The 12832-nt window shown below is 43.9% G+C and overlaps 2 protein-coding genes across 8 annotated transcripts in view; one reads left to right on the forward strand and one right to left on the reverse strand.

Moving 5' to 3' along the window:
* Nucleotides 1-2571, reverse strand: part of EVC (EvC ciliary complex subunit 1) — a 51598-nt gene extending 49027 nt beyond the window's left edge. For 3 of the 4 annotated variants that reach the window (XM_027891976.1, XM_027891975.1, XM_027891974.1), the window contains exon 1: nt 2386-2557. In XM_027891976.1, coding sequence (XP_027747777.1) covers nt 2386-2556 — 171 coding nt within the window. In that variant the 5' untranslated portion in view covers nt 2557. Of the gene's footprint in view, nt 1-2385 lie in introns of all 4 variants that reach the window. The other variant, XM_027891973.1, reaches the window with a different exon arrangement.
* A 182-nt stretch (nt 2572-2753) lies between these two features.
* EVC2 (EvC ciliary complex subunit 2) overlaps nt 2754-12832 on the forward strand; it is a 69208-nt gene continuing 59129 nt past the window's right edge. For all 4 annotated transcript variants that reach the window (XM_027891972.1, XM_027891970.1, XM_027891969.1 and 1 more), the window contains exons 1-3: nt 2754-2877; nt 6106-6160; nt 12322-12479. In XM_027891972.1, coding sequence (XP_027747773.1) covers nt 2755-2877; nt 6106-6160; nt 12322-12479 — 336 coding nt within the window. In that variant the 5' untranslated portion in view covers nt 2754. The remainder of the gene's footprint in view (nt 2878-6105; nt 6161-12321; nt 12480-12832) is intronic.

Raw genomic sequence — 12832 nt, forward strand, 5'->3', positions numbered from 1 at the left:
GGTAGGGATACAGACTGTCTGGGAATGTAACCTCCTGCTACACATGATCTTCCCTATGCACTGTATAACTCAAAAAATGCCTCCAAACACAGCACTGGAAGGATTGTTTTTAGCGAAGGAAAAGATGGCAGCCATGCTACCTTGATTACATTTTAAATTATTTTTCAGGTTTTCAAGCCACTGTGTTTTGATGTAGTCTAACGATTCAGCTGCAGCTACTATGCATGTCACTGTCTTACAAAAAGATTCTCCTTGAATTATTTAGCCACTTGGTATGTAAAGTAGGTCATTTTGTCAGAATACAGAGAACAGCCCAGCCTTTGAATACTTTTAATTCCTTATGACTTGTCTCTATCACCTCTCTGGAACTTAGACTGTGCAATAATTCAGATTATATTGTTGGGTTAGCCTCTAAGATGTGATGAATTGCAGATGCTGGTTCCCAAAAATCTCCATATGACAAAAGAACAGCTACAGCCTCCCTCAGCAATCTTTCAAGTTATGTGTTACCATGGTAAGGGTTTCTTCTTAAAACTATCCCGGTGCATCCTGTGTGCAGATCAACAAACCAATAAGGCACTTAACTGCATGCATCCAAGTCCCACAGATTCAGGCTGACATCTATAAAACAGTGATTAACTGGGGCTGAGTGACAAATATTGGTGGCTTATTGTGGTGCTTAAAGCTGCTCTGGACTCCAGGTACTTGCCCTGCTCCCACTCTAAGGATAATTCACCTGCTTGAGATGGAACACGGCATACTCAGGCAAGCTACCCCTGCTTCTATTTTGGATCCAGAAGGCTGCCATATGTGCAGTTCAGTACCTGCTATACACTGCGGGCTTGCTCCACAGCATCAGTGGGGCAGACAGTGTGAAGAAGGAATGTCCTAAGGTAACCCTGTTCAATTTGGGCAATCACAGCCATAGGATGCAACCTGCCCACCCTGAAATGTGCCTGTATGCACCAGCAGGCAGTTTATTTTTCTTTCAAAATAAATAACACTCTTACAGCAGAAGCATCGATTTTAATGGCATTTAAACATCTAAATGCATCTGAAGATCCAGGCCAGAGAAAACTGACAGCTTCTATTCCCTATTGACATATATGACATCAAGGATAAAATCGTACAGGGCTACATTTGAGCTGGTAGTGGCAGTACAATAAAGATACATCTATTAAGGCAGGGAAAATGAGCAATTGAATCAGAGAGACCTGCACTCACACAGGATGCATTGATCCAGCATTTGAAGTGCCTCCATTAGTAGGCTAAAGTATGGCTTCAAACCGAGTTTCAAACCTCCAACTTAAAAGCAGTTGGGAGCAAGAGAATTTGTCTTGTATGCCATGTTTAATGATGATCAACACTAGCAAATACACATGCAGCAGAGCTGCTATAGCTCAAAAAAGGTGTAGTGAAAAACCAAGCTGGGTTCTGCCACCCACTGAAGGCTGCCAGAAAACTCTGCAGGGCTCAGAATTTCCCAGCTGAGTGAGTGCCAACCATTGCTACATCCAGGCAATCTACCATGACCTGGGATTAAATGTGATGGGAGAAAGAAGTATAAATCAATAACAATTCTCAGAAAATATATCTGCTCGGTAGTGGTTCCGTGGGTGTGGGCTGCCTCTGCAATCTTCGGGTCCAAACAACATTTTATGTCATAAAGTGACATGAACCATCCACCACACTACTTAAAACTTTAGAAAAGCAAGCATGTTATTAACAAAATCACACACTTTAGAAAACCCTGTTGATCTGGCATCAAACAAACCATCAGCTATGTTAGGGCTCCCTTATTTCTTAGGTATCTGTGTGTACCCTCAGTGCAAAGGTATTGCTGTGGGTTAGTACTAATACTGTGTGCCATGTGTAAAATGAACCTTGGAAAAGTCAGTAAAACGCTTTCGAAATAAGATTACTGGTTCAGGGTGGAAATTAGTGTTTGTTTTCAATCTCTCTCAAAGCTGCTGCAAGCCAGGTACATCTTCCATTATCCCCAAAAGCAGCACAGCCTGGTGCACGAAGCAATGACTGCGAGATACAACTTGTGGGTCACCTGTGACGGAGACACAGGACAGCGGGGCAACACTCAGAACGCCTCAACACTTACGCCGGCCTCCGTTTTGATTCGGCCAGTTTGCTTTAAAATGAAGTAGTAAAACTCTTTCCAGCGGAGGTGTGTCAAGAATTGCGGGGCTCCCCACCTACCAAGGCACTCGCCGGGGCACCAGGAGCAGCCCGGGCAGCCTCGCCCGTCCCGTGCAGCGGGCAGAGCCGGCCGGCAGCACCTCCCGCCCTTTAAACCTTCACAAACCACTCCTGATCCTCCCGAGGTTCTCGCCCCGACTCCGGCCCGCGCGCCCTCCCGCGGGCCCCGCGTACCTGTGCCCGCCGGCGCGGCCCGAGCGCGCAGCGGCAGAGCAGGGCGGCGGTGGCGGCGCCCAACAGCAGCCCCAGCAGCACGGCGGGGGCCAGCAGGGCGGGCAGCGCCGGCAGCCAGCCCGCCCAGAACTGCAGCCCCACGGCCCGCAGGCAGCCCCCGGCCGCCGCCATCGCACCGCGCCCGGCCCGGCCCGGCCCGGCCCGCAGAGGGGCGAGGGGAGGTCCCGCTGCTCGGGCCCCTCCGCCGCCCGCCCCCCGCCCTCGCCGCGGTGGGAGGAGACCGATGGCGGGTGTTTGCTGCGGCTGAGGCCTGGCCTGGCTCGGGGGCAGCTCCTGGGACGTGTCCACGGCGAGGGTCCGCCCGCTGGCATGCGGTGGCCGCTGGCCGGGCTGCTGCTGGCGCTGCTCCCCGGCGGCCCCTCCGCGCCCCCCCAGCCCCTGGCGGCGGCCGCCGGGCGGGGCCCGCGCCGGGAACCCCGCGGCCGGACGGCGGTAAGCGCTGTGCCCGCGCTGTGTCCCTCGGCGGGGAGGGAACAGGGGCCTCGGGAAGGGGAGGCCTCTGGTGGGGGTATACCGAGGGCGTGCTCGGGGAGCGCGTCCCGGTGGAGCAGCGGCCGGTTCCCAAACACTTGGGCTGAGGGCAGCGGCCCGAAAAGCTACCGGGAGTCGGCCTGGTGGGGCAGCCGAAAGGGTCTGCAGGACTCCTCACTACGGGAAAGTCGAGGAACTGCTGCAGAAGGTCCACAAACGGAGAGCCACAAACATGAGTGGGGGGCTGGAGCATCTCTTTTACTAGGAGAGACTGCGGGGCCAGGGCCTGTTTAGAGAAGGGAAGACTGAAAGGGAGTCTATTGCATGTAAATACCGCAAAGGCCGGTGCCAAGAGGATAGTGCCAGACTCTTTTTGGAGGTGCCCAGCGATAGGGCAAGGATCAATGGCCTCAAACTAAAACATGGGAAGTTTCACCTCAACATGAGGAAGAATTTCTTTACATTGAGGGTGGCAGAGCACTGCAGGAGGCTGCCCAAGGAGGTCTTGGAATCTCCCTCGCTGGAAGACATTCCAAACCCACGTGGTGTAACCTGGTCTAGGTGACCCTTCCTTGGCGGGGGGATGGGACTGGTTGATCTCCAGAGGTCCATTCCAACCCTAACAGTTCTGTCATTCTATGCCTGTGGTTTGCTGCAATTCTGAGCAGAGGCCCTTGGTGTTAATCTAGTCACAGCACCCTTCCCACTGGTGCTGTGAAGGGCCACCAGCTTTTAGGATGTGGCTTTTATGTGTCATTCTTTCTCCTTACCTAGTTTGTGTTTGTCAAGCTATATCAAAACATGTCAACACAGTTTTCTTTTGCCCATTTGGAGAATACCTGAGGCTGTGCACAGTGGGGGGTAAAGAGAGTCACAAATGACAGTCTGTGATGGGATTACAGAAAGGCTAATCAACAGGAAATAGTATTGCAGGGAAATGAAAACAAACAATATGCCGACTTATTCTACCAGAAGAATAAACTAATGTAGAACTTGGGAATATGCTCGCGGTATTACTGCGTTAAATTAATTACTTTTAAAGCATGATCTGGTCCATGGAATTGGCACTGCTTGCCGATGCAGAGCCCCTCGAGGTGCCCTCTGGTTTTATGGACACACTCTGCAGCAGAGTGAAAAATTTGTGCTGAATACCCAGGCTGTATTTTCCAGTGCAGACTACTGAGAACTGAATGTCAGATATGACAGAAGGGAAAACAAGGAGTGCTCTTATGTGATTTGTAGTTGATGCACATGGACGTACAAACACCACAGATTTTTGTGCTTCAGCTGTTGTAAAACCACACAGGAATGAATGCCTGGAGCCTGTGGAACTTGGGACACGTTTGTAAACTGATTCCTAGGAAGTAGGAAATAAAGCTTGTCAGCTAGAAAGCCACATTTTTTGCATGTCTTTATGCATGTTTAGACAACTGTCCGCTTTTGTTACAGGCTCATTTACAATGTAACTGTTGCTACTTAACACTCATATTTATATACTGACATAATACATAAGAGTAATATTTGGTATTTATATTTAGAAACAAGATTTCATTTAATGTTAAAGACCATTGGTGTTTTATATTTTCATCAGAGTTTTAAACTGATGTCATTACATCACTTCAGGGTACTGATACATATTTCCTTAATGCAGATAGAGCTCTAGAGTGCTCTAGAAATACCTGGCAAAGGTTGATTACCTTTTAATGTGATTTCTGTTCTGCATATCCATATATGGAAATGCATATGTGTAGATATGTTTCTATCCCCCACACAATTTTTTGTTTAAGCTTGCCGCTGGAGTTTCCTGTTCTTTCTGTATTCTTGAGATGTTTGGCTGCTAAAATTCATGGGCATACAGACTGTTTAACCAATGAAAAGAAATCAATAATGGATCAAGGGTTGGACTTGATGATCTCAGAGGTCCTTTCCAACCCATCTGATTCTGTGATTCTATGGCATTAGAGAACTTTACCATAACTCCACTTGTGTACAAGAATTCTGGAGTGCAAGGAGAACAATATGAGGTATTTGGAAATAGCATCTAATGAAAAGTGCCTGGAATCTCCCAGAGCTGAGTCCCAGGGCTGCTCAGAGTGTCCTGCACATACCTCCCCATGTTTGTTTCTGTGTCTCTTCTTTCTCCTCCGCAAGTGATGCTTCTGATCCTGGACATGTTTTCCAGAGCAGTGTCCTAGGGCTCCTGGTACATCCAAATTTGTGAGATATCTTGAATTTTCTGTCATATTGAGAGCAAGTGCCCTTTGTGAAGTGAGAAGTGTTTTCATACAGGTTAAACTAAAGTCACAGCTCTAGCAATAAGCAAAGTGATGGCTTCCCTGAGCAGCCAAAGAAGACAATTTCCCCAACTTCCTGTATTGTACCAGTGGTGTTGACACGAGTCAGTACTTAACATTACTCTCATGCAGCCCTTGGTAGCAAACAGAAACAGCAAGTGTGGGTCACGTCACTCAGCAGAGATAGGTCCTTGCCAATCAGCTGACATTTCAAACTCTGTATTATCTCCTGCAAGGAAGCATTTTTGTTAAATGAAAACTTGCTTGTATGACTACTACATCTTGATCAAAACACTGGGCAGTAACAATCCTTATAAGCCCCAATTTCTTTTACTGACGCTTTAGAGCTGTGATTTCTGTGGCCATCTCTGCAGTCCAGGCACAGGCAGGAGGCTGGCACAGATTGCCTCACGAGCTGCGGTTTTTAGCATGTGGTCCCTTTGAAATTCTCCGTCTAGTACTCTAGAGGAAAAGCAAGTGTAATGTCAGTAGACTCGATCATCTAATGTGGACACGTTCCCGCTGACTCCTAGTGATCACATTTCCTCAAATATGCCTTTGAAGATGGCAAAGAAAGATTATTTAATAAGAACAAACTAGTAGCAAACCCTTGGACTCCACTGTAGTGCACAGGCCCAGCCTGATAATATGACGTGTTAGTACAATTTGAGCCCCAAGTAGGCATAACCACACTGGGCAGCAGAACCTTGTACTGCTTTACAAGCTGTGGGAGACCTCTTGAGCTGAGTTGTGTCTCTTTTGGTAGTTAATTTCATGAAACATGAGGCTTTGTGAGATAGGGTTCTGTGAAACTGTGAAGCATAAATTCAGCATAAAAAATTTAATAATGGACATTTATGAAAGGAATGATTTTTTTATAATTGCTCTCTTCTAGGTTGTTAAAGATAATCTGTGGCTTCAGAAAGAAATGGGATGCTTAGGAATGGCAGGTATGTAACTGTTTCATCTTTCTTTTCAGCATTGTGGGAATCCCAGGACTCACAGGGCATGGGTGTGAAAGTGAGCAGGGGACTGGAATGGTGCCCTGGTGACCTGCTATCATCAGTGGTACTAGGGTAAAGCCCCCGTGGGAAGCAGTTTGTACCCTGCTCTGAATAATTTTTGGAAGGAGCCATTTTTCCTTTTGGAACATAATGGTGAAAGGGAGCACCCTCTGATGTCCATCATTCCCTTGGTTGTGAAAAATCCGTATTACTTAAAGCTGATCAAGACCTTGTTCCTTTTCGGAAGCAAACCTAACCTTTGTGCATTTACTAACATTTTGCAATACCTACTTTTGAAGGTGTTTTCAAAGGCCTCTGCAATTACAAAAAGTAATACTTTGTCTTGGACCAAGTTGTTGAAGTCTTATTGACATAGTGGGGCTAGAAGCATTGCTGGGATGGTAGTACTCTTTACAACAGACATCAAGTATTTTTGTCAGTGATCTCAGGTATATTGAGCATCTCCATTGGTGGTTGCCTAATTTGATCGAAATAGGGTACTCTGATACTTAGAGAATTCCCTTACAGCTTGGAGTCGCTGCATCTGAGGACTGACTGCCACAGGCTATTTGTGTAAATTTGAACAAAGCAGTTAGTTTCTCTGAGTTTCTGGTCTTTTCTTCATTTGTATATTACAAATAGGATTCTGCCTCACTCAGTTGTGGTAGAGATGAGCACCCTGAAATGTTACAGCATCCTCATATAGCACATTAACAGGGCAATGCAATGTCTGAAATAAACCTCCTCATCACCACAGTTCCCCAAAAGATGATTTCATGACATGTTTTTGCCAAGAAATTACATAAGAATTTGAAGCAGTCATCTAGTGAGATACCTCTAATTTCTTTGCCCTGTGCCACGGCTAATTCACAAATGAGTTTATTAATTTAAATACGAAGGCAGATAATTCAGATTTGCTGAGCTTTCTTGGTTTTTTTCCCCTCCAGTATTTATTCAATGTCATCTTTGCTGTGTGCATCTTGCTTTCTGATGGGTTGCAAATCATTCATAGACCATCCACTGAGAGGGGCAATGCTGCAGTGTTAAATGTCAGAAGAACCTTTTGGCACTAAAGAAAAAGTTGAGGATTTTGACATGCAGTACCTTTTTGTTAGTGGTTAAAATAGTGTGGCCAGCAGGACTAGGGAGGTGGTGTCCCTTTGAACTGGACACTGGTGAGGCTATACCTGGAATCCTTTCTTCAATTTTGGGCCCCTCACAACACTGAGGTGCTGGAGCATGTCCAAAGAAAGGCAACGAAGCTGGTGAAGGGTCTGGAGAGGAATGACTGAGGGATCTGAGGGTGTTTATCCTCGAGAAAAGGAGCCTGAGGGGGGGCCTCAGGTGAATGTTAGTGCAACTAGCATTTTGTTAGTAGGTAAATATATATTTTAAATGAAGGGTTGCTATAAACACTGAATTATATGCTTGATTTTATAATGGAGAATTGTCCCATTCATAAACATGAATTTTTAACATATTTAAGGCTAAGTCTGTAGTGATTTACCTAGTCAGAGTTCTAGACTCTTTACTTTTTACTAAAGAAGTTCTCCATGAAAGCAGAGATGCAAACTTCTGCATAAAACCTTTGTAGTTGAAACTGGCAGTGTGCTGAAGTGTGAAATGGTTTGTGACAGCACAGTGATCTCAGTGTTACTACTGGAAGCTTTTTCGAGTTGTTTCTGGATAAGATGAGAAAAACAATCCCGGAATACTCCCATGTTTGGGGAACACAGTGGATTTTTGAGAGTTATGTTTGAGTCTGCTCTGACTTATTCAAAGCAGGCCTGGAAAGTAGATTTGTTTTATCTTGTTGATGCCCATAGTTCCTTTGACATTGCAACAAGAAAAACTAATAGCAACATTCAAAACTGAAATCCAGTAAATTGCTACCTTTGCTTGTTCATTGTTGTGTGTAATTGAAAGGACTTCAAATTGGATCTTATATCCTGGATGGTTTTCAAGACAGGGAGTAATTTAGAACAACAACAACAAAAATACAGTAAGCAAGTATATTTAACTCCTTTCTTCCCCACTGAAATAAAGCAAGATTGTTCAGAGCTTTGCTAATAAATTTGTGATGCTGGAAAGCAAGTGAGACTGTGGAATCTGAGCTGAAATATTCAGCCCTTGAGAGCTATGAATTAGAATATTGTCTTAGTTATATTGTTTTTTTTCCTCTCAGTATCAGGTAGTTTTTAATTCTGAACCTGATATGTCACAAACTGTCAGTCTTCACTGTTCTGCTGTAATTTGGCAGGTCAGGATGGGCTGTAAAGGTACCAGGAGTCTTAAGGACATACTGTAGTCTTTGCTGCAAATCTATTGTAAGACTCTTTTAATTTTCCATCGTATTGTCCTATTTAATTGCCATAGCCAAGAATAACCTTTACCTTCTATCATGATGTTATACTTACCCCTCTTATGACAGGCTGGCTGTGCCACAAACGTGTTTTGGACTCAGCCTGTGTAGTTGAATGTTAAAAGCCTGTGTTGTGACAGGCTTACACAGAACTAATTTCTTAGTGAAGGACGGTATGTGACCACAAACAGGACAATTTCTTTTCTTAGATACCCATCCTTCTACCCTCTGTCTGTGTGAACACAGGCACACTGTTGCCACACTCTCCATGCAGTAGGTGTGTTCTGGACCAGGTCTGATCCTAAGTATTTGCACTCCCTGAGCACCAAGCAAGTGCAGTGAGAGCTGGCAGCGGGCAGCTCTCCTTCCCAAGGCTCTTGCCTATGCCTTGAGTGTGGCAGCTGGATGCCCAAAATAGCATGAGGTCACCACCCAAAGCAATAGTGCACAAAGCTGGAGTGGCAAATAACTAGTTAGGAAGAACAGCAAAGAAAATTGAACATTAAATAGCAGAGACTGTCATGATTAACTGTGCATTTGTCATTTCATATGGTGGTGGCACTGCACAGATGTGGGACTGCGTGAATGCTACAGTAACATGAGTGGTAAAATGTTACACCAATTTTCCAGCTGTTTCATCATATTAATATTTATTTTCATGTTTTCATTTTGTAATTCAATACAAAGTTGACCCACTAGTACTGGTAATTAGCTAGGAATATGCAGTTTAAGACAGAGTTCTGTTTATATTGGGTTTATGTAGGATTAAATCATGGGAAAATATTTTACTAATGTGCTAATTAACAGAAAGATAAAATATTTAACAACTTAATAATACATTGTAAAAATGTGGAATTTTTAATTAAGAAAAACAAAACAAAGAAAATTTCTTCTTAAAGGTGGTAATGTTGTCTCATATCTCAAAAGAAAGTGAAACTAATGCCTTTCTTTGATGAACTGTTTCACTTGGCATCTTTGGAGATGTTTGCAGGAAAGTCTCAGGTTGAGCCTCATGCTCTGCTAGTTTGCTTGTCGGGAAATGTTTTGGCCAGAGGCATTGCAGTCCGGGAATGCCTGGTGGGAGTCTGGCAAGCCCAGCTGAGAGGGGGCTGTTTGGGCTGTGTGTAAAGCTGAAACTGTTCCCTGCTTTGCAGTTTTTCTTTCTAAAATGAGTAGGAATAGTTTCCATTTAGAAACTAATGAAAGTGAAGACCATGCAGCTCTGGTAATGGCTTTTCTGAAAACAGCTGGGGAAAATGGCAAAGATTGAAGCTGTTGGAAGAAAGGAGTGGAAGGAACAAGGAGACACTATCGGAATTGGGATGTCCTTCTGAAGGGGCGCTGACAATCGCACTATGGAAACTATTTGCACTTCTGAGCAGCGTGGTGTCCAAAGAACAGCTCATTGCTTCTTAGTCAAGTGTTAGTATTTCCCAAGCTCAGATAAATCATTTGTTAAAAAAAAAAAAAAAAAATTCAGAACAGAAATCCACAGAATGTGTTGTGCCTGTACTGTCTTTTGTCAGATATTCAGCACCAGTTTTTCAAGAGTCATCAGCCATTTACAATCCATCTGGGAACTTACTTGAAAAGATACAGAAGGTGAATTGATAAATATAATTATATTTTTTTGATGTTAAGAGCATGCAGCAAGTTATGTGAAAAAGCAGTTATGTGCTTGTAGGTCAGCTGTTCTAGTGACAGTTAAATATGGGGGGATCAGGAAAAAGATATTTTATTTAACTAACAGGGAAACCAGGATATTGCAGACCATGTTGTTAAAAATTAATAGGAAGGATGAGAAAAATTCTGGAGAATGGCAACGGCACGTGTTGCTGTATGGACACATGTCACTGGTTAAATCTATTTAAGCAAAACCTTCCACTGAGTGCTGGGAAGATACAAGTGGATTTGCAGAAACATCTTTGTCATCATCAGTGTTGAGGCTGCTTAAGATAAAAAAAAAACGCAAAATCCCCAATCTCCAATTACTGATGATGGAGCAGCCAAATAACATGCCTGGAGACTTCTGCTGGGAGTTGGGCACATTGTCTTGGGATTGTAAATGATGACAAAAGTACAACTTGAAAACAAAGTCATCTATGTAATTAGTAATCCAGAGATTTATTCAGAGTCAAGGAATATGATCAGTTAATTAAATTTGTTAGTGTGGACTTGATACCCTCCACAGGGGGAGTATCACGATTTGCTGTCACATGAGAAGTGTGTTTGGGTGTGCTGATGGAGATGTTACACTACATAGGGCACAAGAACAAAAGATAATTTTATGAAGCAATGTTGGCTGACCGCCCTCATCCAAAATTCAGAAGGAAATGATCTGCTGAACAAGGAGCACTTTAAAGGTAGTAGTTGCTCAATCCAGTTTATACATTTTGCCATTTTGACTTCTGACTCTCACAAAGCCCTGCAAAGAAACTCCGTGTCATTGAGGTTTTCTGTTTACTGTAAAGGAAAGTGCATTTCCTGTAGTCTGGCAAGAACAAAAAAATTGGTGCTCCACCTTCACAGGAATGGGGTGGAAATTGCATTAGTATATGACACAGCATATTTAAAATTATTCTCTTTCAGTGTTTGGAAATATCTATACAAACCTGCAAAGGAGCTTGATTCAATAGTCAGAAACAGGTTTAGAGCCATTGGAAGTAGGATATAGTATGGTATCTTGATCTGCTGGAGAGTGCCATGGCCAGGTGGGCTCAGATTGGTGTCCAGCAGGTCTGTACTGCACTTATAATTCAGCCTTGGTGTCATCCTGAGTGATTCGGGCTGTGGCTTAGTCTTGAAATAGAAATATGCCATGCATGACTATCCTGAAAAAATTCCAACTCCAAATATATGGAGGCATTTGGTGTTGTAAATATATATATTCCTGTTGTCACCAAGTTTGCCATGTTAATTTTTACAGTCCCTAAATTAGGCCAAGTCTGTTACATTGTTTAACAGTGGTTTAAGTAAAACTTCCCTGGCCCATATATCCACTATATATCCAATATAAACTACTCCCTCCCAAATAAAAAACAAACTATTACAGTGTGGGAAGACAGGGAATCTCCCCAGGGTGCACTGTCCCTTGGGGCTCTGTGAGCAACAGGATTGCATCTCATTCATTATGTTCAGGAGAAATGAACACAACTCAAAAGAGATTAGAAGTCAGAATTACAATTTAATAAAAATAATACAATAAATACAACTATACCGACAAATAATTGGTTTTAACCCACAAAACCCCAGATGTGTAAGCCGGCACCGTGGGGCACAAACAGAATGATATTGGCCCCCGTGCTGAACCCCATGTGGTTCCTTTGAGTCCAAAAGTAAAACGAGAGGAAAAACCTGTTGGTGCAAGTGGTGGTCTCAGTCTAGTCGAGGTTCTGGTCCTCTCTGGGTCCCAGAAGTGATCCCAGCAGTCCCCAAGACCCCAAGATTATATACAGTCAGGTTCGGGTGGGAATGCCCAGCACCTTCCCTGGGGCAGGGAGTTCCACAATGGGTGACTGTGAGTCCTGGGTGTGAGGACAGGAATATCATCCTATGCACAGGTCTCCTAACACCCAGCTTAGAGCCTGAGGGGTCAGGTGTGCTCTGGGCAGCTGCTGCAAATGGGTCTATTGTTAACAGTTCCTGGGAAATGGCATACAGGTTACACCCCCACAGTGATGAGCTGGTCCCAGCTGCTCTAACTAGGACAAGCTCTAATGCTGAGTGTTGCCTTGCTTTTCAGCAGGGCCCTTCTCTCTGGCCATTTGGGCAAACAAAGCACCTCACCAGCTCTTGACTTCTGCAGCCTCGGACAACCAGTGGAGCCATTCGCTGTTTGCCTTGGTACCCTCGTGGACAAAGAAGATTTTGTTCAAACGGGAGTCTGATCTTGACCACCAGCTGGTCAGTAAAAGATGGTTTGCCGCTTTTAATATTTGTAAAGATTGTAGCAATCCTATAAAAAATGAATGTTGTTGAAAATTTACTATCCAATTAGGATATTTCTAATTCTGTCTCAGGTGATTATGTTCATTTGAGATGACTCCAGCAACACCAACTAGTTGTGAGATTTCCAAAGAATTACTATGACAGACACAGCTATCTGATTGCTGCATAAATTGTGGTTGACACTTGGTAAATTAAAAGGGTCTGTATAGTCTGATGAAAACTTTATGCATAGTGTATTTTGTTAGGGATTTTTTGAGTTTGAGAGCCAGAAGATGAATATATCAATTATGATTCTAGTAATTACTTGT

The sequence above is a fragment of the Empidonax traillii genome, unplaced genomic scaffold (genome assembly GCF_003031625.1).
Source record: "Empidonax traillii isolate 1590-97213 ecotype Southwest subspecies unplaced genomic scaffold, ASM303162v1 scaffold336:size770142, whole genome shotgun sequence".
Taxonomy (NCBI): domain Eukaryota; kingdom Metazoa; phylum Chordata; class Aves; order Passeriformes; family Tyrannidae; genus Empidonax; species Empidonax traillii.